The 25,003-nt window shown below is 56.5% G+C and overlaps 9 protein-coding genes across 9 annotated transcripts; 4 read left to right on the plus strand and 5 right to left on the minus strand.

Moving 5' to 3' along the window:
* Positions 1 to 2,720: 2,720 nt before the first annotated feature.
* ACO1O0_003543 (J domain-containing protein) lies at positions 2,721 to 4,412 on the plus strand (the record flags this gene model as incomplete). Its single annotated transcript, XM_083192994.1, has 1 exon — positions 2,721 to 4,412. One exon carries the CDS (start codon positions 2,721 to 2,723, stop codon positions 4,410 to 4,412), a length of 1,692 nt encoding a protein of 563 aa, XP_083052051.1.
* A 1,823-nt stretch (positions 4,413 to 6,235) lies between these two features.
* On the plus strand, positions 6,236 to 8,390 carry ACO1O0_003544 (uncharacterized protein; the record flags this gene model as incomplete). Its single annotated transcript, XM_083192995.1, has 2 exons — positions 6,236 to 7,113; positions 7,181 to 8,390. The coding sequence occupies 2 exons, from the start codon at positions 6,236 to 6,238 to the stop codon at positions 8,388 to 8,390; spliced, it is 2,088 nt and encodes a 695-aa protein (XP_083052052.1).
* Positions 8,391 to 9,212: 822 nt separating this feature from the next.
* Positions 9,213 to 11,100, plus strand: ARE2 (sterol O-acyltransferase; the record flags this gene model as incomplete). Its single annotated transcript, XM_083192996.1, has 3 exons — positions 9,213 to 9,397; positions 9,476 to 11,015; positions 11,095 to 11,100. 3 exons carry the CDS (start codon positions 9,213 to 9,215, stop codon positions 11,098 to 11,100), a joined length of 1,731 nt encoding a protein of 576 aa, XP_083052053.1.
* A 588-nt stretch (positions 11,101 to 11,688) lies between these two features.
* On the minus strand, positions 11,689 to 13,853 carry HSP82 (Hsp90 protein-domain-containing protein; the record flags this gene model as incomplete). Its single annotated transcript, XM_083192997.1, has 2 exons — positions 11,689 to 13,542; positions 13,596 to 13,853. The coding sequence occupies 2 exons, from the start codon at positions 13,851 to 13,853 to the stop codon at positions 11,689 to 11,691; spliced, it is 2,112 nt and encodes a 703-aa protein (XP_083052054.1).
* Positions 13,854 to 15,252: 1,399 nt separating this feature from the next.
* LIS1 (WD40-repeat-containing domain protein) lies at positions 15,253 to 16,738 on the minus strand (the record flags this gene model as incomplete). Its single annotated transcript, XM_083192998.1, has 3 exons — positions 15,253 to 16,422; positions 16,493 to 16,643; positions 16,701 to 16,738. 3 exons carry the CDS (start codon positions 16,736 to 16,738, stop codon positions 15,253 to 15,255), a joined length of 1,359 nt encoding a protein of 452 aa, XP_083052055.1.
* Positions 16,739 to 17,528: 790 nt separating this feature from the next.
* On the minus strand, positions 17,529 to 17,969 carry ACO1O0_003548 (flavin reductase like domain-containing protein; the record flags this gene model as incomplete). Its single annotated transcript, XM_083192999.1, has 1 exon — positions 17,529 to 17,969. One exon carries the CDS (start codon positions 17,967 to 17,969, stop codon positions 17,529 to 17,531), a length of 441 nt encoding a protein of 146 aa, XP_083052056.1.
* A 753-nt stretch (positions 17,970 to 18,722) lies between these two features.
* ACO1O0_003549 (mitochondrial 54S ribosomal protein bL31m) lies at positions 18,723 to 19,235 on the plus strand (the record flags this gene model as incomplete). The annotated part of the gene is made up of 1 exon (XM_083193000.1): positions 18,723 to 19,235. One exon carries the CDS (start codon positions 18,723 to 18,725, stop codon positions 19,233 to 19,235), a length of 513 nt encoding a protein of 170 aa, XP_083052057.1.
* Positions 19,236 to 19,469: 234 nt separating this feature from the next.
* vps5 (sorting nexin 1) lies at positions 19,470 to 21,282 on the minus strand (the record flags this gene model as incomplete). The annotated part of the gene is made up of 3 exons (XM_083193001.1): positions 19,470 to 19,628; positions 19,680 to 20,663; positions 20,722 to 21,282. The coding sequence occupies 3 exons, from the start codon at positions 21,280 to 21,282 to the stop codon at positions 19,470 to 19,472; spliced, it is 1,704 nt and encodes a 567-aa protein (XP_083052058.1).
* Positions 21,283 to 21,980: 698 nt separating this feature from the next.
* TAF5 (WD40-repeat-containing domain protein) lies at positions 21,981 to 24,480 on the minus strand (the record flags this gene model as incomplete). The annotated part of the gene is made up of 4 exons (XM_083193002.1): positions 21,981 to 23,100; positions 23,154 to 23,959; positions 24,007 to 24,166; positions 24,296 to 24,480. 4 exons carry the CDS (start codon positions 24,478 to 24,480, stop codon positions 21,981 to 21,983), a joined length of 2,271 nt encoding a protein of 756 aa, XP_083052059.1.
* Positions 24,481 to 25,003: the final 523 nt, after the last annotated feature.

Here is a 25,003-nt window from a genome sequence, read left to right on the forward strand (position 1 = left end):
CGATACGATCCCGGCAGGCCATTCTGAGACCTGGCTTAGTGGGGAGCGTGGGTAAGTGGGAGTTTGGGAGAGGGTCTCCCTCGTCGTCACGAGAACGGATGTCGCTTACAATAATAGGAATAGCATCGATCCATGGGTCTGCCATCGCACCTGGGGGGCCTTGGGCGGATATCCCGTAGTAGGCGTTGCGACCTTGAGATGCCGATGCTAGGACAATGTCTGATGCGGGCCCGAGTGGCTTCGACTTCCATTTTCTATTCGGTGTTGTTTGAGGCCCGAAATAGCCCTCTCCTCGCGAGTCCTATTATACCGTTGTTGGCACGATGCTTCTTGCCTTCTGTGGATCACATATCGCCCTCCAGGCGAGCAGGAGGAAGGAGCAGTGGATACCTTACTTAAGATCTTGGAATACCTTAGTAGTAGGTACCTACCCGTAAAGCAAAGGTAGTTGTACCAGAGGCAGGCAGCCCGCGGTGACTTCCCGTTTTCTCACTTTCTACCTACGAGTGAGATCCCCCGACACGGGAGATTCAACTCGACGTCTCCAATTCATCACGGGCGGCCAACTTGCAAACGGGCACGGCTGTCTAGCCCTGAATAACACCGAATTGACCGTATAAAGCTGGTCTTCTGGTGGTCTTCTCAGCTCTCCCCCATCGCCCTGCTTCCCGCTGTTGCTGCACTTTCGAACCCCACAGCCTCACATCCTACTCGTACCTCTATTAGACGCTCCTGTTATGTTTGGAAACTGCATGCATCATAATTAGTACTCAGCACCCCACTGCCAATCACCTGAGCTCGGGCTTCTTGGTGGAGAACTGGGGACTGCGAGTCTGCGACCCCGTGGCCTGGAGTCGGAGCTCTAGCATGGGAGCTTCACACCGCTTATCCCCTTCCCTGTAGTTTGGCCTCGTCGCTGGGACGATAGACCGTTCAGTTCGCCTTTGTTGACACTCGCCGCCTCTGTCGGGCTGACTGTCCTTCTTCACTACCTTCGATTCTCTTTAGATCAGTCTGGGTTGTCGGCCTGTGGTGTTTCGTTGTCTCGATTGAACTGCACGCTTTTACGAATACTACTCCTGCGCTCCTCTCTTTCAGCTACCTGTGCACATTGTTAGCACAGAAAGCTGGACGCTATCCAGCTCGCCACCGGCTATTACCGCCAGGGACATATCGCACTCCCGCCACACTGCTACCAGGAACGCGGACGGTCCGCCACCTCCTAGGAACCCAGCCTACAGCGTCAGCGACCTCAGCTTGTCTCGAGTGGTCAGTCATATCCCCGTTTAGCCACCTTGCCTGCAATCACTGGGCAGCATCACTCTTTTCGAATCACGCTTTCGCAGAGGCTTCACTTTTCGCCTCCTCTGTAACGACTGGCTGCCACATCCGGGGCTGTCCATTGCTGTCGCCTCGCTCACTGTCGGTCTTTGGTGCTGCGCCTTCGCTGCACCAAGACGCTGGCGGTCCCGTCCCGGTCCCCGTCTCGCTCTCGGCATTTGATCTCGTCACGGGACCCAGAGAATACTCGGTACCCTGCCGTTTTGCCACCCAGACATAGGTACCGTGGCTGTACTCTCTCGGTCATCCTTGCGCGCCACACGGAGGTACGTACCTGGCTACGAGTACCTATTACTACTACCCTGGATTACGACAACCTCCCTCCCAGTGTGGACCGCCCTGGAATACGGACACGTTCTGTGTGCTTCTGTGCAGCTTCTGGGAGTCTGGACCTGGTATATTGTTGAGGCGTCTTCCTCGTCGACCCCGATCCTTCCGACGTCAGAGTGGTTATTCATCGCGTCGTCCGCGCCTTAGCAATTCGCATTTCAGCACCTCAGCGCTTGACAACTGGCAAGCCGGCAGCCGAGGCCTCTTTGATCGACTATTTCCGCTGTTGGTGCCCATATTCACGCAACTTGCAACTTGGCAGCAGCCATCGACCGCCGCGGCCTGACTTTCGCTGCGCATACACATACGACGCTTCCCCACCAGTAGCGGCGGGCCAAGCGTTGCGTTTCCACACCACTGTCACCTCCACTGAACGTGCCTGCACGGTTGCGACTCGCCCTCCAGGACAGGGCCCCTGCCAGTGGCACCACCCTCACTCCAACCACGCACTCCAACCACGGGCCCACTCCGCCCCCCCCTCTTTCCCGGCCACTGCTGGATCGCCCATCCCGTCCTCGCAGAAGGGAACCGTCTAGGGGATTGATTCATTACCTCATCACTGTCCGCTTCTCCCTCCTCCCTCGTCCTGCTCGTTTTATCACATCGATCCCTTACAAAGCATCTTGTCTTTCACCATTCATTCTTTCTCTCCCCTTCCCCCCCCCCCGGACCGCAGGCCCTGTTCTTGCACGAACACCGGTCAAACAAACCAACGACTAACGAATCCCGCCGTCGCTTGCTCCGAAGTCTTCGTGCCTTTAAATACGGTCAACGATACTCGACTTCAGCATCTTCGCATCCTACATAATCACCAAGATCCCAGGTTGAACCTGAGCCGCCACAGTAGACTCCGTCTAGACCTCCCCCGCGCCTTGTTACCGACAACTTTAATCCGGGTGGCTGTCGCGCTGCACCACCACCGTCCAGTTTTTTTTCGATTACAAAACGCCGTCGTGCTCCCTTTATGACGGCACGACCCTAGCTCTGACAACAACTTCTAACTCTGCGACTTTGCGACTTCTCGCCCTCCCGCTGCTTGAGTTGTCATCATGAGTACTGTGCCGATGGACCCGTACCAAGTCCTTGGAGTCTCCAAGGACGCACAGGTCGGCGAGATCCGACAAGCACACCGGAAGCTAGTACTCAAATGCCATCCCGACAAGATTCAGGACCCAGAGCTTAAGGCTCAGAAGCAGGACGAGTTTCAAAGAGTCCAGCAAGCCTACGAGATACTCAGCGACGACAAGGAGCGCCAAAAGTATGACGACAAGATTCGGCTGGCCGAACTTCGTCAGCAGTTCCAGAATAACAAGGCCAACACATCGGCTACCAGATCGTCGCCCAAGGCGTTTGAGGTGCGCACAGTCGATCCAGGATCAAGGTCGTACACAACGGCACCCGCCGGTGTCAAGATGTACGCCACGTTCTCACGTTCGTATGAAGAGCCTGATCGGAGGAGCGGTACCCGCTACCACGATGCTGAAATTCGAATTCCGCGTCGGGAGCAGACTTTCCCTGAGAAGCCTTCAAAGAGAGAGTCTGAGAGGGACCGCGAGAAGGACAAAGACAAGGAGAGGCGCAGAATCAGGAGGGAGAGGGAGGCCCTTGAGGAGCTTCGACGGGCTGAGAAGATGGCTAAGAAGGAGGAGAAGAGGGCGAGAGATAAGCAGCGCTCCAAAGACGATAAGCAGCGCTCCAAAGATCACAAGCGCGAGAAAGAGGAGAAGCGCCGTGATCGTGGCGACGCCTACATTGAGTCCTTTGATGAAGAAGACCCTGACATTCTGCCCAGAATGTCAAGCAAGAAGTACGAAGAGAGACGGGAGCGTTCGGCACCTCGCGACGAGACGCCGCCTCGCGACTACGAAACGTATGTCCGGTCTCAGTTTGCCAGAGCCTATATCGACCTGTCCCGCGACACTGGAGCGGAGCGCGCACAGATGTACAAAATGCACCCTAATCAGCCTCCGGCAGTCCCCAGTCCTCCTCCATCCATCCCGGCTCCCTATGCAGCACCACCGAACGAGGAGGAGGTTCGTCGCTCCTCGGCCAAGCCCCGCCGTGGATCCTCGGATATGCCTTCCAGCCTCCCCAAGGAGCGAATTTACAGGTCCTCGAGGGAGCCTATGGTCGATGTTTACGAGGAGCACGTTATCAACGCGTCTCCTGCGGCTAGAAGCGCCAGACGGTTCTCTGGAGGCGGGCCAGCTCCCGAAATGGCCAGCTCGCCTCCTCGTGGCATAAGTCGGACCCACACGATGCCGACGGAGATCCCAGCACGCCCGATTCCGGCACCGAGGAGATCTCAGACGTACAATGATCCATACGGAGCTAGCCCGGAGTACAACCGTGGTCGCCATCGTTCCAAGAACACACCGCAGGTGCCTGTGGAGAGTTCGGACGACGACGATGAATACGAACGACACCGCCGACCCAAGCACCGCAGCAGTCGCAGGACACGGTCGCCCGACCAAATTGGAGGAGCTGAAACCCGTTACCATGTGGATGGGAGCCGCACCACGAAACTTCATTCCTACTCCCGCAGACTGGACAATGAGCAGCCGGCTTTCCACTACGAGGACGGAGCCCCACCGCAGCGACCGGCGTATTATCGTCAAACGAGCTACGTGAACACGACCTTTCCCAAAGTCAGGACGTCCAAGGCATACCGCCAGGAGGACATCCAGTTCAGCAACTACTCGGCCCCGCGCTACCCGGAGGGAGTGCCGACTCACGCATAGAATGCCCCCCAACGCCGTCGCCCCCGGCTCTGGCACCATGGCCCTATCTGTTCCAGCAGCAGCATAGCTATCATGGAGGCATGGGGTACATTGACATGAATATACGCGAAGCTCTATATGCTAGTGCTTTGCTGTATAGTCTGGCTACCCATGCATAGCATGCTTCACCATGTTAATTTTTTTTTTTTGCTCTGTTATTTGTTTCTACGGCCCTGGTTTGTCTGCCATTCTATTATTCCCCGTTTTCCGCAACGGGCATGTCTTAACGAAATTTCGCATTTTATGGATAGCAGGACGCATTTGCGCCGTGGTTCCACGGATGACATTTGCAGGCGTGAGAGTTGAGGATTTGCACTTATTACTGGATTTGATCGTTTCTAAAGCATGGAACATGGCGCTGAGTTGACTGTTGGTGGGAGAGCGCCAGCAGGAGTTGCAGAGCCAGGCTGCTCTTGGTTCCGAGAGGGAGTTCTTTTTTTTTCCCACTCATTTGCACATTTTTGAACAAGGAAGAAGGGCGTCTGTGAGGCAGGAAGCGTGCATACCCTGGGTGGGCATTATCGATTGCTTGGTTGTTGATTTTTCTGCTATTTCTTGATTGGGAACGGGACTGGCGTTCACTTTGGCGAGCAGGATACCTACTTGGTACGTATTGGCACACGACTCTCATTTGGCCAGGACTAGGCAGTGAGGGATAGGGAGGCGGCGGGTTTGTTCGGCTTAGACTTTGTCTGGTCTTCCAGTATGACGACGAGACGAAGTGTGAATATATTTTGTATACCTCCTGAGACTCGACGCCCACCGTGAATCTTGGTGAATGTGAATGTACTAGAAGATTTGTGCCGGATGCGGTACGGATGGTGACTCAACTCGTGACGTGACTCCGGTGGCGAGGCCTCGGAGCCGCTGTGAGAACCCAGGCGACAGCTGTGGCTGTGTTTAACCGTGAAGCAGCGCCCCAGGACGAGGTAGACTTAGACTGCGACTTGGCGAGCAATGACGCGTATATAGGTCCTGCGTAGGCGAAGAAATAGAAATAAAGGACGTACGTATTGCTGCCTCGTCAGTCACCACGCACTCAAATGGGATGTCGGTGATAAGGACGGAGTATGTAGAGCCCTATACGTAGCAGTGGAGGGCATAGATCGGATGGAGTGGGCGGGTAGAGCCGCACGCAGCCTTGCACAAGCCTTAACGGGTAATGTGACGCCTTGTCGCGTGACGTTACAAGGCTACCTACGCGTTGAATGCCTCACGGTCCAGTTTGGGCGTTTTCCCCGAGGACTTTTGAATGGATGGACTAATGGACGGACTGATTAGAGATAGGGCTGCGATGACTGGAATTGACTGCCGGGATTTCGGGATGTCCCAGGCGGTCCCAGGCGCGGTCTTCCCCAGAAATAGGTGAAGAGAGACTTGTTGAGCGCAGACGTGCTCATCAGCTCCTTGTTTAGTACTTAGCAGGGGTCTGCTGCACCTCCAGGGCCCGGGGGACCATGCCACCATCCCGCGTTGCTGCTGCCACCACAACCACCAACTGCCGCTCGCTTCTCCCCTCTTCTCTTGTGTCTGCCAGACTCTGCGACTGCAGTCTGCCTTTGGACAGACCTGTGATCCCCAGTACCACCTACACAGCATCTTGACTCACCTCACCCTGCCACTGACGGCTGTACTACTACTACTACAACTACGACTCTACCCCTGGGCCTGTGTCCCTCGACCATGAACTAGACCACCAGGCACAGGCACGCGACTGGGCAAGACGGACGGAACATGCAGTCCATGGACACAAGCGTCGCACAAGACAACCACGGGATCAGGAGATGGACAAATCCGTCATCGTGTGCATACGATCCCACCCCGGACCACCCCAGCAGGTCTCAACCAAAGATGGCAACGCCGTCACTGCGTCGCCCTCGGCCAATGGCAACCTCAAAGGGACCGATCCGACCAGGACACACCGCCAGTGGACCGTGTCCATCACCATCAACGACAATCAGCCCGCCACCGCTGTCCTCCGCGACCCCTTTACCGTCGATCAGTACGAGGCCATCTTTGACCGCTACCTGCGCGACTCTGACCGCCCCCGCTGGCGGTTGACCCTCGACCAGGAGGGCGACACGACCGACTACCAGTCCCACGCCGAACAACAGATTGCCACCTACACCGAACATCTCTGGCGCCAGCTCGACCCAGTCCTGGCGCTGGCACCCCGCGGCGTCTCAGACTGCTGCCTCGTCGTCGCCGAGTACTACGATACTACTACCACCCACACGGCGACCGGTTCGGGCATCCACTGCCTGGCATGGGAGCTCCTGGAGACACCCACGCGGCTCCTCCCGCGCCCACGGCTGCGCGTCACGCGCGTCAGCGACTTCACCTCGTCGCGCCCAGGCGCCGTCTTCGGGGTGCCCCAGCCGCTGGCGGCGGCCGTGCGGGCCGACTCGGCGGCCAGCGTGCGCGTGCTGCTGGTCGTGGCCCGTGACTTTAGCCGCACGGGCGCCGAGCGCGACCCGGAGCCGGACCTGGGCCAGTTCCCGCTCATGCGCATCCAGAGACGGCTGCGGAGCCGCATGCTGCTCGAGGTGGTGCGCCCGGGGAGCAGAGAGGAGCTCGAGGCGCATCTGAGCCTGAGGACGAAGGAGGGAGTCACGTTCCACCTGGTGCATTTTGACCTCCACGGGAAGATCAAGAAGGACGAGTAAGTGGCCCCCCCCCCAACCCCTTTTCTCTTGTTCCGTAGGGGTTTGCTAACAGATATATGCTAGGAACGGTAGGCTGGTCCCCTGGCTGCTCTTTGCCAAGTCGCATAATGCCGCCCTAGATAAGAACTACGGAGTGCCCCAGACAAACCTGGCCAAGGCCGAGTCGATTGCCCGCCTCCTGGCGTGCCACAAGGTGGAAAACGTGGTCCTCAACGCCTGCCTGTCGGCATACAACCGGGACAGCCCCACGACGAACCTCGCCCACATCCTGCTCAAGCACGGCATCCGCAACGTCTCGGCCATGTGGTACTATGTGCACTGGCAGACGGCGGCCACGTACCTCGACACCTTCTACGACGAGCTCCTCGTCAAGGGGACCGACTTCCACCTGGCGGCGCAGCGCGGGCGCGCGGCCATCCTCCAGAAGCCGACGAACCGGACGGGCCGCGCGTACCAGGACTTCTTCCTGTGCGTCGACTACGCGCGGGACACGCACGGGGCCAGCGGCATGACAAGGGAGCCCAGCCCGACGCCGTCGGCGCGGTCGCACGACTCGTCCACGTCCAACGGCTCGCTCCGGGCCAAGTGGATGTCCTCGCCGCGGCTGGGGGACGGGCTGACGGTGCTGCCGGCGGATGAGCCCATGCGTCTGAAGCTGCACCTGCTGGAGCTCGAGTACAAGCTGTCGACGTTCCGTATAGTGTACGCGAGCGACCTGCGGCGGGCCGACTCGAGGCTCGAGCAGACGCTGGACCGCATGGTGGGCATGTGGCTGGCGACGAACCTGGTGGACGAGGTGTACATGTACCGCGGCAAGGACCTGGGGAAGCGGCGGGTGTTGTCGGGCATGCTTCCCTACTACGAGAAGCGCCCCCGGGTCCCCGGGCACGGGTACCTCCAGATGCTGTTCCCGCGGGCGGTGCGGTCGCTGCGGCAGTCGCTGCACATCGTGCGGGACATCGACTCGGTCATCGACCCGGGGATGCAGGCGGACGAGCTGCAGAACCGGCGCAGCGAGGAGCGGCGGCGCAACGCCGAGGCCAACCTGGAGCGGCTGGCGCAGCGGGTGCACGAGGAGGACAACAGCTACGTGCTGTTTGTGGGAGGGCAGGACCTCCAGTGGTGGCGGACGTACCTCGAGCACCTCAACGGCGAGTGGTGGCTGCACATGCCGTGGAGCTTCACGGTGCACAGCCGGTACAGCCGGGACATGCCGCTGTCGCACGAGGGTGCGCGGAGGTCGCTGACGCCGTCGCCGATGAGGATCCGGTAGTTGGCCGGGGGGTGTATATACTTGGGCCGATATACTGCGAGGATGTGGTTAGGTAGGTACCTGGTGTACGATTTATTACCGTTGTTGGTGGTGCTATTTGTGGAGTACTGGTGTACGAGTACGAATACGGCGCAACGGGGTCCCGGCAGATGGCAATCCCGAGCACGGGGGCCGTGTCAGCGAGCATTGTTTAACATTTGCATTATTGCCACTAGAGTTAAGAACAGGGGGATACGGCTGGACTGGGGTTACACAGTAATATTACTACAAGATTTCTGGCTTTAGAAAGTGGCAGTCTTCATGTTCTGGGCAACCATCCGTCAAAGGTCAATTACAGCGATCAATGTGGCGCCTTTCCAGCCTTAAGGCTGAGCCTTCAGGACTACTACCAGGAGGTAGCATCGCATACTCCATTCCATACACGACACTGCCACCCGTGCCTCGCGGAATTGTTCGCTTCTAGCGACTGGCTGCTTGATAATCCATTTATTTTTCTGAACACAAGAGCGTCTTCAATCATACTGTGCATGTCGTCACGCGGGATCGGGGACGGCGGATGCTGCACAAAATCCGCCGACTCCGGTGGAGGACAGACAAGACAACCCAGTGACGTAAGGGCAGCCACTTTTCCACGGCCTTCCTCTACTTCCTACGATTCCACCATCACAGGCCAGCCTTTGCGCTGCCCGTTATTATATGAGCTGTGCCTCTCCCATTTCTCCGGCACCCCTGACCTGAATCGCCATTCCTGACTATAGACGAATTGACGGTGCGCTCAATTGGCTTGATTGCTCCAGCTACCTAGGCATTGGCGTAGATACAATGAGCTCCTCCGCCGACGTGGCGCCCAACGTCGCTGGCCACGACCACGTTCTACGTCCACGCCCACGCAAGCCACGGCATTCGCAGGTCAAGGCCTTGTCGCGTATGTCCTCAGATGAGGCGGACGGCGCCCAGAAGCAACCGGGGTCCGCCGCAGAGAATGGCTCCGTCAGTGGAATGACCAGGTAAACCTTCCGACTCCTCCATCCTCCTCCACAGTGTCCATCACCATTTCCAGATCCAGCAGCTAACCAAACCTCCAGCGGCCGCTCGACGCCTGTCCCCGAGAACGCGCCCCCCTCTGTCAAGTCCCTCTCCACAGCCCGGCGCCAGGCCCGCGCCGAGCAGCGCCGGCGCATCTTCCCCACCATCGAGTTCGCCTCGCGCGTCTCGCACTTTGACCCCGAGTCCGACTATCGCGACTTCCATGGCTTCTTCAACCTCTTCTGGATTGGCCTGGCCATCATGGGAATCACCACCATGTTGCGCAACACAAAGGACACGGGCTTCCCCCTGCGCTTCCAGATCTGGTCCCTCTTCACCGTCAAGCTGTGGCACCTAGCCATCGCCGACGCCCTCATGGTCGCCAGCACTTTCGTCAGCATACTCATCCACTACATCGCCCGCCACGCCCCGGCCAACGGCCTCCTGACCTGGAAGAATGGCGGCATGGCCCTCCAGAGCATCTACCAGGTCCTCTGGTTCGCAGTCTGGGTCGTCATCCCCTTCTGGCTCGAGTGGACCTGGACCGCCCAGGTCTTCCTCCTGCTGCACACCATGGTCCTGCTCATGAAGATGCACTCGTACGCCTTCTACAACGGCCACCTCTCCGAGACGGAGAAGCGCATCCGCAGCCTCGACGACCCCTCCAACAAGGCCGACCGCGGGCCCGCCTACTTCTACCCTAAGACGGACAATCCTAAGGGGGGCGGTCGCAAGTCGAAGAAGCCTCCCCAGAAAAAGGACGCCGACGCCGACGCCGACGAAAAGGACCAGAACAAGAGCGCCGATGAGCTCGAGGCCCTGCGCGAGGACCTCGCCCGCGAGCTCACCTCCCCCATGGGCAACATCGCCTACCCGCGCAACCTCACCTGGTCCAACTACGTCGACTACCTCCTCTGCCCGACGCTGTGCTACGAGCTCGAGTACCCGCGCGTCGAGCGCATCAACTGGACCTCGCTCATCTCCAAGATCATTGCCACCTTCGGCTGCATCTTCCTTCTCACCATCGTCTCCGAGGAGTTCATCCTGCCCGTCCTCACCGACGCCGCCCAGCGCCTGCACCCTCCGCCCGTGTCCGCCCTGCAGGACCCGCCGCCGCCGCCGCCCGTGTCCGAGTCGCTCCTCATCCTCGCCGAGACCGTCTCGTGGCTGCTCTTCCCCTTCATGCTCACCTTCCTGCTCGTCTTCCTCGTCATCTTCGAGTACGTCCTGGGCGCCTTCGCCGAGATTACTCGCTTCGCCGACCGCCACTTCTACTCGGACTGGTGGAACTCGACCGACTGGATGGAGTTCTCACGCGAGTGGAACGTCCCCGTCTACTCCTTCCTGCGCCGCCACGTCTACTCGGCCTCGCGCCCCCACATCGGCAAGCCCAGCGCCACCGTCATCACCTTCCTCGTCTCCGCCGTTGGCCACGAGATCGTCATGGCCTGCATCACAAAGAAGATTCGCGGTTACGGCTTCATCTGCCAGATGCTGCAGCTGCCCATCTTCGTCATGCAGCGCACGCGCTGGGTTCGCGGCCGCCAGACACTCAACAATGTCTTCTTCTGGGCCTCCATGATCCTCGGCCTCAGCATGGTATGTCAAATGTCAAATGTCGAAACAAAAAAAGTGTTCTCCCAACCGGGGGGGTTTTAGATGTTATAATACTAACTAGGACTAATTTAGATTTGCGCCCTGTATGTGCTTGTATAGAAGATATGATAAACGGCCTCACTCATCTGCCTCATGTACATTATTAGCCAGGGGGAGGATACAAAGAAGTTGGGCGTTAGTGGTTTGATTTATAGCGAGAATATACCATAGTAGCGACACTGCGTGTGATGCAGTTCATTATTATTAGTTGGTGCAATCCGAGGAGCTTGGGAAACAAGGGACATACTATACGAGACGAAGGACTTTATTTCGACATGCCATTATTTGCCTGACAGGGAGGGGGGACTTTGCTGCTAGATGCTTGCAATATACTCAAAGCAAGAAGACACCATTCATTATCAACATGTCACACGCATTGGGAACACGGATATTCTATGCCATTTGCATTTCTCGCATCTACTTCATCTGCTCGTGATAGCTAGCTAAAGTACACCCAGGCACCAAGGTACCGGGGAATTATGGCCACGCAAGCGCGTGTGGAAATCATCAAACGCAAAGCAAAGACGTCCAGAACCGTGTGCACGTTAAAAAGCCAGACCTGCCGAACTCCAGCGAACTTTTCAGGTATCCCATTGCCCAGTTCTCCTTGACTCGCTTAGTCGACCTCCTCCATGGCGCTGTCGCCAGTGGCGACAGCAGGGGTGGCCGTAGCCTCAGCCTCGGCGGGGGCAGCATCGTCCTCCTCAATGTTCAGGCCGAGCTGGACGAGCTTGTGGATACGCTCAGCGAAGCCAGAGGGCTCATCGATGGTGAAGCCAGAGACGAGCAGAGAGGTCTCGAACAGCAGCTGGACGATGGACTTGACGGTGCGGTCGTTCTCGCCGTCGGCCTCGACCTTCTTCTTGAGCTCCTGGATGATGGGAGACTTGGGAGAGATCTCGAAGGTCTTCTTGGAGGACATGTAGCTGGACATGGAGGTGTCACGGAGGGCCTGGGCCTTCATGATGCGCTCCATGTTGGCGGACCAGCCGAACTGGCCAGTGCGGATGGCGCAGGGGGAGGGGCCGAGCTTGTGGCTGACGACAACCTTCTCGACCTTCTCACCGAGAATGTTCTTGAGGGCCTTAGCAAGGCTCTCGTACTCCTTCTCCTGCTCCTCGCGGGCCTTCTTCTCCTCATCTGTCTCCTCGAGCTCGAAGTCCTTGGTGATGTCGACGAGCTTCTTGCCCTCGAACTCCTTGAGCTGGGTCATGGCGTACTCATCAATGGGGTCAACGAGGAAGAGAACCTCGAAACCCTTCTCCTTGAGGGTGTCAAGGAAGGGGGACTTGGAGACAGCCTTGATGGACTCGCCAGTGATGTAGTACATGTTCTGCTGGTGCTCGGGCATGCGGGTGACGTAGTCGGAGAGCGAGGTGAGCTCGTCGCCAGACTTGGTGGAGTTGAAGCGGAGCAGCTTGGCGAGAAGGTTGCGGTTCTGGGTATCCTCGTGGATGCCCAGCTTCAGGTTCTTGGAAAAGGCGCTGTAGAACTTGTCGAACTGCTCCTTATCCTCGGCGATCTCATTGAAGAGCTCAAGGGACTTCTTGACAATGTTCTTCTTGATGACCTTCATAATCTTGTTCTGCTGGAGGGTCTCACGAGACAGGTTGAGGGGAAGGTCCTCAGAGTCGACAACACCCTTGACGAAGCTGAGCCACTCAGGGATGAGGTCGGTGGCGTCGTCGGTGATGAAGACGCGGCGGACGTACAGCTTGATGTTGTTCTTGGTCTTCTTGGTCTCGAAGAGGTCGAAGGGAGCGCGCTTGGGGACGTAGAGGATGGCGCGGAACTCAAGCTGACCCTCAACGGAGAAGTGCTTGACGGCAAGGTGATCCTCCCAGTCATTGCTGAGGGACTTGTAGAAGGAAGCATACTCCTCCTGAGAGATGTCCTGGGGGTTGCGAGTCCAGATGGGCTTCTGCTTGTTGAGCTCCTCCTCCTCGACCTTGGTCTCCTTGATAGTCTTGGTCTTGGGCTTCTTCTCCTTCTCCTCCTCCTCGTCATCGACCTCCTCGACCTTGGGCGTCTTCTCGTCGCCCTCCTCAGTCACCTCGGTAACCTCGGCGTCCTCATCGGGGACCTCCTTCTCAGTCTCCTTCTTGACGTGGAGGTAGATGGGATAGGAGATGAACTCAGAGTGCTTCTTGATAACCTCCTTGATCTTGGCCTCCTTGAGGTACTCAGTCTGCTCATCCTTCAGGTGAAGGATCATGGCAGTACCGCGGCCCAGAGAGGGACCCTCAGTGTCGGCAGTGATGCTGAAGGTACCGCCGGCAGAAGACTCCCAGATGTACTGGTCATCATCGTTGTGCTTGGAGATAACGCGGACACGGTCGGCAACGAGGTAGGCAGAGTAGAAACCAACACCGAACTGGCCAATCATGGACACATCAGCGCCAGCAGTCAGAGCCTCCATGAACTGCTTGGTACCGGAGCGGGCAATAGTACCCAGGTTGTTGACCAGGTCCTAAGAATTGTCAGTAACCGAAAACATCAGGAGAGCGCCAACGTGCTACTTACGGCCTTGGTCATGCCAATACCGGTATCCCGGATGGTCAGGGTCTTGTTCTCCTCATCGGGAATGATGTCGATGCGGAGGTCCTTGCCGGTGTCGAGCTGGCTGGGGTCGGAGAGAGCCTTGTAGCGGATCTTGTCCAGAGCATCAGAGCAGTTGGAAACAAGTTCACGCAGGAAGATCTCCTTGTTGGAGTAGACAGTGTTGATGATGAGAGACAGCAGCTGAGAGATCTCAGCCTGGAACTCGAAAGTCTCAGCCATGGTTGTGGGTATCAAAAGGAAATCGTAAAATCTGCGGAGTACTGTCAGTCTCTCTTGTCCAGTGTTGGCAATGGTAATGGAATTGGGGCGAGACGGTTAGGAAAGCACATGGTGTGTAGAATTCTGCAGTCTCGACGAATCTTTGGCTTGATGCAGGAATGGGGAAAGGACCAATCCTGGTGACTCGGTGCCAAGTTGACAGGTTGTGTTGTTCCTCGGTAGTGGAGGGGGACAAAGCTCCTCAACGACGAGGCTGCATCAATGGGAGGGAGGGGGGACGACAGCAAGCTTACCTTGACGTTCAATGTGAGGGGGACAGGGCTCTAGAGAAGCACGGGCTTCGATGAGCAGTAGGAGGGGTATGTTGTAGAGAAGAGAGGATGTGAGAGGAAAAAGAAGAAGGGGAGGAAGAGAGAGATGGCGGTGGTGGTTAAAAAAGAGCTGGAGGACCCCTCGCTCGGTGGTGGGCAGCCTGAGGTCGGGATTCCATCAGATTCCACGGCAGAAAACCGCCTTCATAGCCCCTCCAAGCTTCGAGAAGCGCCTGTCTCCCCATAGCAACGGGAGCTTGGGGCACTCTGTGATTGGCCGGGGCTTCTAGAGCCTTCCACCGCCTACTCTTTCCGTCTGGTCGCCCAGTCACCACGCTAGACAGTCAAACAGTGTTTGCTCCTAGTAGACCGGGGTAAATCTTGCAGACAGAAACCAGTCTGCTGCTGATGGTCCTTTCTCGACCGTCTGAACATGTCCATCCCCGTGCGATTGGGTTGTCAAGCGCCCCGAGTGGTTTCCACAACGGGCGAGTTGAGTGGCACTCGCGAGGCTGAAAGACCCAGAGTGAGGCGACCCCAGACTTTTCCCTTTCAGGCAACGACGCACTCAGTCAGGGTCTGTGCGCCTGATATCATAATTCTGGTATTACCCTAGAGCAGCTCGCAAGATGGCAAATTGGCCTCATCCAATTCAATAGGTAGCATTGTCGACCGAAAAATAAGTATAAGGGAAATAAGCATAAGTCGTGATCCGTTGTGTAATATGCCATACCGAATTGAGTTTATGATTACGCGCCTCATCCTCAGGCAAGCGTGGGGCGGCTACACCGCTTCGATTCACTCGGTGTTAGTTGGGTAGTATTCAACGTCATGGAACCAGACTGAACATCACTCATAAATTCCAGGGTATCTACCTATCTGATCCTCCCTGCTCCGTCTCAACAACGCTCGCTAAGGTCGTGACCAAAAGACGGCCAATGACAAGGGAACATTCGCGCCATGCCTGGTAAGACTATCCACCAGTACCACCTCTTATCCACGAGATGGAAGGCCCATTCTACTAGTAGTTAACAATTCTAATGTTTCGAGGGCCCTGTAAACTTGGCTTTCAACTTCAATAACCCCACCTAGTTGGCAAATATCCTGAGCTTCCAGTCGACGCCCACCGTGGCAATCACACAGCGTATCTGTCCTTCGGGGGCGGCAGGGGCAGAGACTGCCTTGGTCGGTGTCCCGTTGGCCTCCCCATTTGTTCCCTCCTTTGCATCTACGGCTGGTGCCTTCGAGGGTGCCCACCGCACGGATGCGATGAAGTGTTCGTGTGAGTCGGCCAGCACTTTGACGCACTTTCCCTCCTGGCTCAGATCCCAGCAGCGGAGGGACTTGTCATCTGAGACCGAAATCAGGTACTTGCCGCCCGGATGGAACACGACGGCCCGGACCCAGTTGTCGTGTCCAACCAGCGTCTTCAGGCAGTTTCCCCTCGAATCCCAGAGTTTGATTGTCTTGTCTCGGGAGCCCGTGGCCATAAATTCAGCAGCGCTGGATGCCGGCGGCGGCCTCTTCAGCCCAGCAAGGGTTGCGAGATGTTTGTACGAAGCCGGGGGTGCGATAGCGCAGCACTCATTATAATGCTCGTGGCCAATCATTGTCATCTTAACCTCGGACGTAGCACCCGAGATATCCCACAATCGCCCCGTCTGGTCGTCGCCTGTGGAGAAAAGGAACTGGCCGTCGAAAGAGGGTGATACATCTCGCACCCACCCTGCGTGTCCTTCCAGCGTCTTAACGCAGTAACCCGTCGTAACGTCCCATATCTTGAGCGTTTTATCTCGGCTGGCGCTGACCAACAAGTTACCGGAAGACGGTATAAACCTGACGGCACTGACGCTGTGATCATGTCCCGGGAGTGTGCGGATGTTTTTATAGTCGTCGCTTGGATCCCACAACTTGATCTTGAGATCCGAGCTGCAGGACGCTAACAATGTCCCTCCTCGGGGCCCACCGAAGTCGACATCCAGCACGGCTCTTGTGTGTCCCTTGATGGTCCTCTCCATTTCCCCCTCTTCCCAGTCCCAAATTTTGATGGTGTAGTCGTCTGACCCCGTGGCCACAGAAGAAAAGACGGGATGGAAGGCGACGCAGTTGATGACATCGCGATGCCCCTCAAGGACGTGTCTTGGAGGATTCCTGGGGAGCCATGATCCCGGATCCTTACTGCGCTTCGAGAGGGCAGATGGTGTTAGGTTATCGAGCTCGAACTGAAGGGCGCCGTTGCGGGACTCGAGGTCCATGATCTACAGCCTTGGTTAGACTGCCGCTAGAGCATCCATGCGTCTTAGAACATGCCTTCTTCTGTAGCCTGACGACGCTGGTCCATTTCTTCTCTAGAAGAGTTTCATATTTCTTGGCTGTAACAAGGTCGAACGTCTCCTCCCCTAGACCAAGTTCTGTTCGGAGCGCGGCAGCCGCATTGGGTAGGTTGTTGGCCGAGAGGTACGCAATGATAGACTTGTGCCTGCCAGAGCATTGTCAGAGCGTCCGCATCGGAGATCAGCTTGGGTTCAGGACATACAGCTCTTCAGCTTGGCGACTCGTCAATGCTGAGGCCATGCTGAGCACTTATGCGACCGTCGGCATGCAACTCCTCCCCGGCTAGCAGCCACCAAGAAAGACCGGGCGTCAGAGAGCGGTAAAGACTCAAATCGCTCAGCGGTTCGTGCAATGCGAGAGTACCGGTATGCGGTGGTGGTCGTTGGGTAGAGCAATTATTGGGTGGGATCGGTGAGGTGATGATCGGTCGAAGCTATGTGGTGCCCACAGTGATGGGGCGCGCGGATTCGCTGTCGCAGGGTAGGTTGTCCCAAAGTCCCAGGGTTCAACGAGCGAAGCTAAGCTCTTATATAACAAAAAATATTCCGAGCAGAGGGAGCTTGGACAATATGCAGAAAGACCGTTCCCAATGCAGAAACATGAATGAACCCAACGGGAGGTGCGTCTTCATCAAACAAGGAGGCGCCAGACAAAGCTGCGGGGCAACGTTTCCCCTGCGCCGGCATCTGGAGTGTGGGGGCTTTCCCATGTGATGGAACGCAGGCTGCAGAAGGACGACCGCCATCTTGGCCATGGAATTGTGAATTGGAGAGGTTGTAGATGCATGGTGCGCCGTTCCAATGCAGCGAGAGATCTTCCGTCAACATTGCTTCTTCGATGTCTTATATCCGCCATACATCTTCATGGAAACGTTAATTAGTCCGAAACTAGTCCACTAGTCCAACCTTGGATTTGGATTCTTAATTCAGTATATATTCATTTAGTGTACACTCTATATCGGAATCTGTACGAAGTACGTCCGTACCGTACATATCATACTCGTACATGGCTCCCCAAGACCCATTGAAGCTCAGTGCTTCTTAATGCTGTCCCCGACGCGTCTGTAGTATCGATCCGCGTATGCCAACCCAAACCCCTTCTGTCCAGCCCCGGGTATCATTTCAAGAACCTCGCCCACCACAATTGTGTGATCCCTCACACGCATAAGCCCACCGCTTGGAGCATCGTTTGTCGCCAGCCGACATCTCAACACATACAAGACCCCATCCCCGTCCAGCACCGGCGCCGAGGCTCGGTCGAGGTGGTACCCGACGCCGTCAAACACATTGTCGGCATTACCCCTCGTAAACTTGTCCGCCACGGTCGCTCCACTACGGTCCGCAGACAGTATATGGACATTGAAATCGAGCCCATGCTTCAGGGCATTGAGGGTACGGCTGGGGGTCGCGACGTTGAAGCTGACGAGTGGCGTGGGGGTCAGAGCGAGCGAGGTGAACGACGACATGGTCATTGCGCGCGGATGGGCGCCGTCGTGCGCAGTTAGGACAACGACGGGGTGTGCGAGGAGGCGCATGAGAGAGCGAAACTGCTCGGGAAGGGGTCCATGGAGGTCGACATGGACTGAGGGCTGAGCTGTTGATCGAGGTATAGAAGTGTGGAAGCATCGCGGGGCTGTATCTGTGAGGGTTAGTAGTGCATTTTAATAGAAAGGAGGATCCCTTACATGACGAGTTTGGCGACCCAGCAGCCCGCATACGAGACCATGGAGATGACAGACGTTCCTGGAGGCACATTGCGTGCCTATCGCCCCTCCTAGAAACCTCGCATACTCTCCTCGGGCCAGCCCGCCAGCCCAGCGACGCGCACCGCATCGCCGAGCAACTCTGCATCATCGCATATCAGGTACTGCAGATGCTGCTGCTCAAAGAGAAACAGCAAGTCAAGGACGCAGAAGCGAGCGCGGACCGGATTGAGTCAGTGGAGGAGCTCCGTAGTCCGAGATGATGGCGGACCCCGAGGGAGAAAAGTCCTTATCGATAACCAATTTGGACGGGAGCTGGGCCGATGGGTGCTGCGATTGGACAGGTCCCCGATTTTTTCTCCTACGCGCAAACCTCGACTCCAAACTGAGCACCTCCGACACCATCACGGTATTTCCACGAATTCAAGGGGCTCGAATCAACCACCAACGACACGCCTTGCAGGCCACCCAACACCTCAATTCGATACTCGGAGAGTCAAAAGACTCCCTCCACCACACACAATGGGGAAGCTCCCCTCCCCCCTCTCCCTCGCGCCTACCCGCGCAACCCTCCAATCCTCGACACACTCCGCCACCTCTCACCCCCTCTGCCGCACATCCTCCGCCAGCCAGGTCCGCCACGCGACCTTCATCCGCCGCCCCCGGAGGCCCTACACCTTCACCCAGCTCGTCCAGCTGTCCGACGGGTCGTCCTACACGGTGCGCACCACTTCGCCCCAGCCGCTCTACCGAGCCGCCAAGGACTCGCGCAACTCGCTGCTGTGGCAGCCCAGCGAGAAGTCGCTCAGGAACGTCGAGCTCGACGAGGCCGGCAAGCTGGCCGCTTTCCGTGAGCGTTTCGGAAGGGCGTTTGATCAGCAGCAGCAGGCGGGCGAGGCGGACCAGCAGGGGCAGGCTGCTCAGGAGCAGCACGATGACTATGCCGATTTGATCTCGTCATATGCACCGGACATGTCATCTCAGATGAAGGAATCTACGCCAGAGCCCACAGCGCCTGCAAAGAAGAAGAAATAATGATGGGGCGTTGCTTGAAGGCGATATACAACGAGTGTACAAATATTAAACTAGGGGCACTTGACGGCTGGGATTCGAGATGGAATTATCTCACTACATATGTACAACACTTTTGCAAAGGCAACCTCAGGCTTGTATGTAAGATATAAAAACAACGTATCCTTGACAGGCAACAACTCAACAACTCCTGCACCATTCCAAAAAGAGCTGTCAACTACATCCGGCTCAGGCCATCTAATCCGAGTCTTCGTGGAGCCTTGCCCGAGCGCGGTCGACAGCTGTGTCACCCGGCGCTTTAGCCTGGTCAGACTGGTAGACGGGGGGCTTGTAAAAGGCGGACTCGTCGTCCTCAGCGTCAAGCTGCATGAGGAACGTCTCCCACTTCTCAATAAGCTAAGTGTTGTCAGCATTTGATCCATTTGCAAGCGGAATAAATCAACTCACCTCCTTCTGTGCCTCGACCGCACTCTCAAGGAAGGTCTCCACGCCGCTCTTAAAGTCCTCTACCTTTTCCTTCTCGAACCGGTCCAGCTCGGCCCTCATGGAGCGCCCCATCTCCTCAAATAGCAGCCGCGCCTGATGCACCTTGCGCTCCGCCTCGTTGACCTCGGCGCCCATCTGGTTAAGGCGGTCTTGCTGGCTCTTCCCTTGGCGGAGCAGCTTGTCTTGGGTGGACTTCTTCTTCTGCAGCTCCGACTCGGCCTGGTGCCACGCATAGAAGCCCTTCTGCCTCTGTGAGAAGGCCTGCTTGACCGAGCCGATGAGCCGGATGTACTCCTCGATAATGATGCCGAATGTCAGCATATCTTGCTGCGCCTGGCGATCGTAGACATCGCGGATGGTAAGTTGTAGGTCTGAGAGAGCGTCCAGCGGCCCTGAAAGCGACGGCGACAGCTCGACCGTGGATAGAGCGTGAAGGGACGCCGAAAAATCGCCCGCAGCTTCGGCCATCATCTTGCGCTGGCCAACCATGGTGTCCATGGCTTTGAGGAGACCCTTGAGCTGGTTCTCTAGTGCATCAAGGTACACCTTGCGATCATGGAACCAGTCATCCTGCTCCACAAACTTGTTGCCTCCACCGACATTGATGCCCAGCGATCCCAAGACGCCCTTGCTCTCGGTCGGGAGGGGGTCCCTCCTCTCCTTGTGCTTGACATCTACATTGAACGATTCGCTCTCCAAGAATAGCTTCATGTCGGCGTCATGCTGTAGAGTCGGGTGGGCAGCAATCTTGTTAAGCATCTTCTCCAGCGCCGCCCGGCGGCTCTCGACAAAGTTGCTGTCGAAGCGGCCCACGGCTTGCTTCTCGGGAGGAGGAGGCACAACGAAGCCCGGGTTATTGGCATGGAGCGTGTTGTAGAGCCACAGGAAATCTCGGTACCGGCGCTTGACCTCGAACTCGGACTGCTTGTACGCCTTGGACGTAGTCTGCCAATCTGTCAGCTCATGACCTGGTGACTGCAATCGGTAACGGTATACTACCTACCTGCGTGCGGACAGAGTAGACAATGTGAGAGCTAGTCAGGTCCCCTATCTTGACGGGGTCCCCGACTGAGATGTGGAAGCTCGGTTTTGCGGCCTGCTCAACGCTCATGCTAGGCTGGTTGTTGCTCCGCACACCACTCGGCCTCGCGGCATCGACAGGCGGCGGCGCTCGTGGTCCCCTCTGTATCTCTGCATCATCCTGATTGTCTTCGATGTGATGGGGATCGGCGGGTCGTCTCGGCTGCTGCTGCGGCTGACCGCCCGACATGGTCGTGCGGATCACCATCTGCTCCTTCTGCGGCGGAACTGGCGGCGTCGCACCGTCATCATCGGGGGAGTCGCCATCGCCGGCTGCAGGAATAGCCCCCAGTGGGCCGAGGGGATCGTCCACAGCTTCGAGGCGTGTGGGCTGGGCAACAAGGCGACGGGGACCACGGGAGGGCCGGGGCGATGTAGCAGGCTGCGAGGCAGAGGCGGCATCTGTCGACTGGGAGGTAGAGGGCTCGTCCTTGCCAGCGGGTTTCTGGCTGGAATCAGCCCATGGCGATTCCTCGACGTCCATTGCGGGATGTGCTGCTCGGTGAGAGCAGAAAGTGGTTGGAGGGCGTGCGACTGAATGGGGTTGCGATGCAGAGACGTAGTTGGGGGAGCTTGGTGGTGCTCTGGGTGGTTGAGAGTGGCATGTGGCGCAAGAACGTCAGTGGTGGGTGCACTGGCCGCTGATCCAATTGCGTGGACTTCCCCGACGTGCATCTGGAGACCCCACCTGCTCTTCAGTCGTAGAGAAGCTGAGAACAAAGTGTATCAGTGGGATAGGAGTACGAATACATACACTTCGTTCATTGAGTTATCGACAATTGAAGACTGATTTTTTCTCTTGTGTAGGCTTTGTGTTTTCAATGGTTCTCCGATTTGCAAAGTCGCCTAGTTGCTATACCAAGTACTGTACACTGCTGAGCATGCATGACAGTGTCGCTGTCATTTAATAACCTGGAGCATCGCTCGCTGCCTGCTGTCCATTATGACTGCTCTTCCCATTAATCGATGAATATATATTGGACCCTCCAACTCCCCGGCACCCATCAGCTAAAAGATATTTTCACATAAAATACAGCAGGCGTGGCATTGCATCTGATTGTTCCCCTAGAATAGTCTCTGCAGTGTTGGCATCCCAAGCATCGTTCCTTGCCATCTTGGACCGCGCAAGGGATTTCTTCCACCGCAAGATGCCCCAGTGAATCGGTTCATGTAAAGTGCCGTCTAGCGCTCGGGTTCGTAGCATCCGCCAACAATGACAAGATTCATTCTGGTAAACTTGACCTTCATTACCGGTGTCTTCTTGGTCGGAAACGCGCTGATCTGGTCCGGGGTGACCATGACCTCTTTGCCCTTTTTCTTGTGCGCTCCACCACCAGTGCCGCTCGTGGTAGGCTGTCCCCCGGAATTGCCGCTTATACGTGAAGCATCACCGGGGGCGCCTGTAGCTTCTGTACCACCTGTCGCGATATCTAGGCCAACCTGTTGAGCGGCCTTCTGCGGATCTGAGGGGAGTTCGACATCCCAAAGCCTGACTGTGCCGTCCTGGCCTCCCGAGGCAAGCACGCTGGACTCCACACTAAAGCTGAGCGACCAGATACCTCCTTTACCATGGCCCCTGGATCGCTTGATTCGTGTTCCCTTTTCGAGGTCCCAAAACATGATGTTTCCGGCAGTATCGGCGCTGGCAAGAATCTTGCCATTGGGTGAGCACTCCAGAGCACTGATGTACTCAGTGTGGCCGGTGAAGACGCGGGCGCACGAGCCGTTCAAGACAGACCACATGCGTATCGACTTGTCGGTCTCGTCAGAAGCGGAAAACACGTACAACCCGTTGGGGTGCCATGCAATGGCAGATATAGCGGTGTCGTGTCCGACTAGAAGCCTCTGCGGCGAGGCATGGTCTTGCATCCAGACCCGCACCGCCTTGTCGTAACCACCGCTAAGGAAGTAGTGCCCATGGGGTCCCCATAGTGTCCTGAAGACGGGCCCATCGTGGGACTTATACAGGCAGAGACACGTCCATGACTCTAGAGACCATAGGCGGATGTGCCCGTCGGCCGAAGATGACAGCAGTAGCTTCGCACGAGTGTCGAGAGCAGGGTTCTGCCGACCTTCGTCGCCGAATAGCTTTTTTGGTGGCCCAGACGCTGAGGCTGAAAAGTTGACGTCGTAAACTGGCCCTGAATGCCCAATCAATTTGCGGCTGTTGTACTTTTGGCCTCTATCATGGGGATTCATGGAAGGCAAGGCCTTCCCATCAAGAGACCATACCCGGATGTATGACTCCGTAGTCCCAGCGGCGGCCATAGTGCCGTCTTCGGAGAAGTCCATACTGGAAACGCTAGAGGTCGGATTAGAGATTAACTACCACTGTGCAAGAGAAAGAACACTCACGTCCCGAGTGTGTTGTGAAAAGTGAAGATAGTTGCGCTGACCGGAACCCCGGCGCCTCCGGTTCGACTCTCGATTTTGAAGCGGTCTCTATTCTCCCGTAGTTTTGACATCTCCAGCGCGATATCTCGAGGCCGTGATGGTGGAAGAGGAATGTCGGCACGGTTAGGAGCATCAGCGCTCTCCTCTCTCTTGATCTTCTGATCAAATTCATCCAGCATGCTAGTCTGCCCGGCCTGAGGAGGATTGCGGCCCTCCTCCTCCTCGATCTCGGCGCGGACGTCTTCCTTAAGGTCAGTGTCCATAGGCAGTGGGCCTAGGGTGAGAGGCGCCGACGGATCCAGGATATCCTTGTTTGAAAGACCAATGTTGACACCCGGAACTCCTTCGTTGGCATCGACTTCGTCCAGCTCTATGTTCTTCGACCTGCGGTATACAGCCTCAAAACTGAACGGAGTAATTGGTCCACGTGAGGTGGAATCGATTTGGCAGTATGTTACCAGGAGTTGTCGAATAACAGAGCCACCTTGCTCCGATTCGCGTTCCAAAAAGTTGAAAAGGTCGCCGGTTGCATGTTGATTCAATGGTATCCGATACTTGTTGTCCTTGTAGAGCTTTGTGGTCTGATTCTCGTTTACGTGCTGTGGTAGGGTGATGGTACTGAAGTTGTTGAGATCATCACTATGGGCGGACATAAAGTGGTGACCAAGGTCCTTCAGGAAAGACTTGGCGTCTTCTCCATAGCCGTTTGTGACGAGCTCTATGAACGAGTACACAAAAATCGGCCATAGGAGCTTTGATAACTCAAACTATGCATTGTTAGTGGGGGTCTTGTACAAGTGCGCGTTGGTCCAACCTTATAGATATCGAGGTTATTCTCCACCCAGTCGCTCAAGAGATTGAACGCCTTGGCATATTTCTTAGGCCCGATATTTGCAAGCTGCTGCAGAGGTTTGCCATCTGGGCCCAGGTGTTTCGACTCCTGCCGGAAGATTTCCTCTGTCCGGTTAAATCCTCTCTTTAAAAGATAGTCGGTGACCTGCGGCCCGTTAGCCTCCAACTCTCTCTCGCGCTGTTCCTCGGACTGGTCCTTGGGATCTTCCCCAAATTCTTCCCCAGATTCTTCCTAATACTATTCATCGGACTCTTCCTCAGAATCTTCCTCAAACTTTCCCTTAAACTTTTCCTTAGACTCTTCCTCGTGCTTATCCTCGGACTGATACTCGGGCTCATCCTCAGACTTTTCTCCACGTCCTCGTCCTTGTGGTTTTCCTCGTGCTCCCCCGCGTGCGCCTCCCCGTTTCCGAGCAACAGTTTGATGGTTTGACATGTCGAAAATTTGCATTCGTTTGGGGGATGAATGTAGATAGCAGAAGTTTGTGTTTGCAAGAAGAAGACGAGATGGAGTGGGGATGTCATGTCGAAAGCGATTGGCAGCAGGTACTACTTTATGCTCGTTCGGCGATTGGTGAACAGGCAATAGCCCTCAAGAAAACAATCTAACATGGAAGTTTTGCCCGAGAAGATTTGCTAGCAACAATCAAAGCGCCTTCCGTGCACGAGAAAGACTGTTTCTAAAGAATTCAAGGGACCATATTGTAGGGCAAGCGCAACGCAAGGAGAAAGTGGAAGAACCTACAATTTGATTCAAGTTTTGGTTTGACATCGAAGTTCCAGAACCCGATCCACCAGCATTGCCTGAGGCAGCAGGTGCGGGAGCTGGAGATGAAGCTGGCGGCTGGGGGACGAAGTTGTTGGGCGGAACCGCTCCAGGAGTCGGATTCTGTCCCGACATGATGCTGACCGCGTTCTTGGAACGGAGCGAGCGAAATAAAAATTCCAAAAACAGGAGT

The sequence above is a fragment of the Amphichorda felina genome (genome assembly GCF_050947745.1).
Source record: "Amphichorda felina strain 45539 chromosome Unknown scaffold_3, whole genome shotgun sequence".
NCBI classification, from domain to species: domain Eukaryota; kingdom Fungi; phylum Ascomycota; class Sordariomycetes; order Hypocreales; family Bionectriaceae; genus Amphichorda; species Amphichorda felina.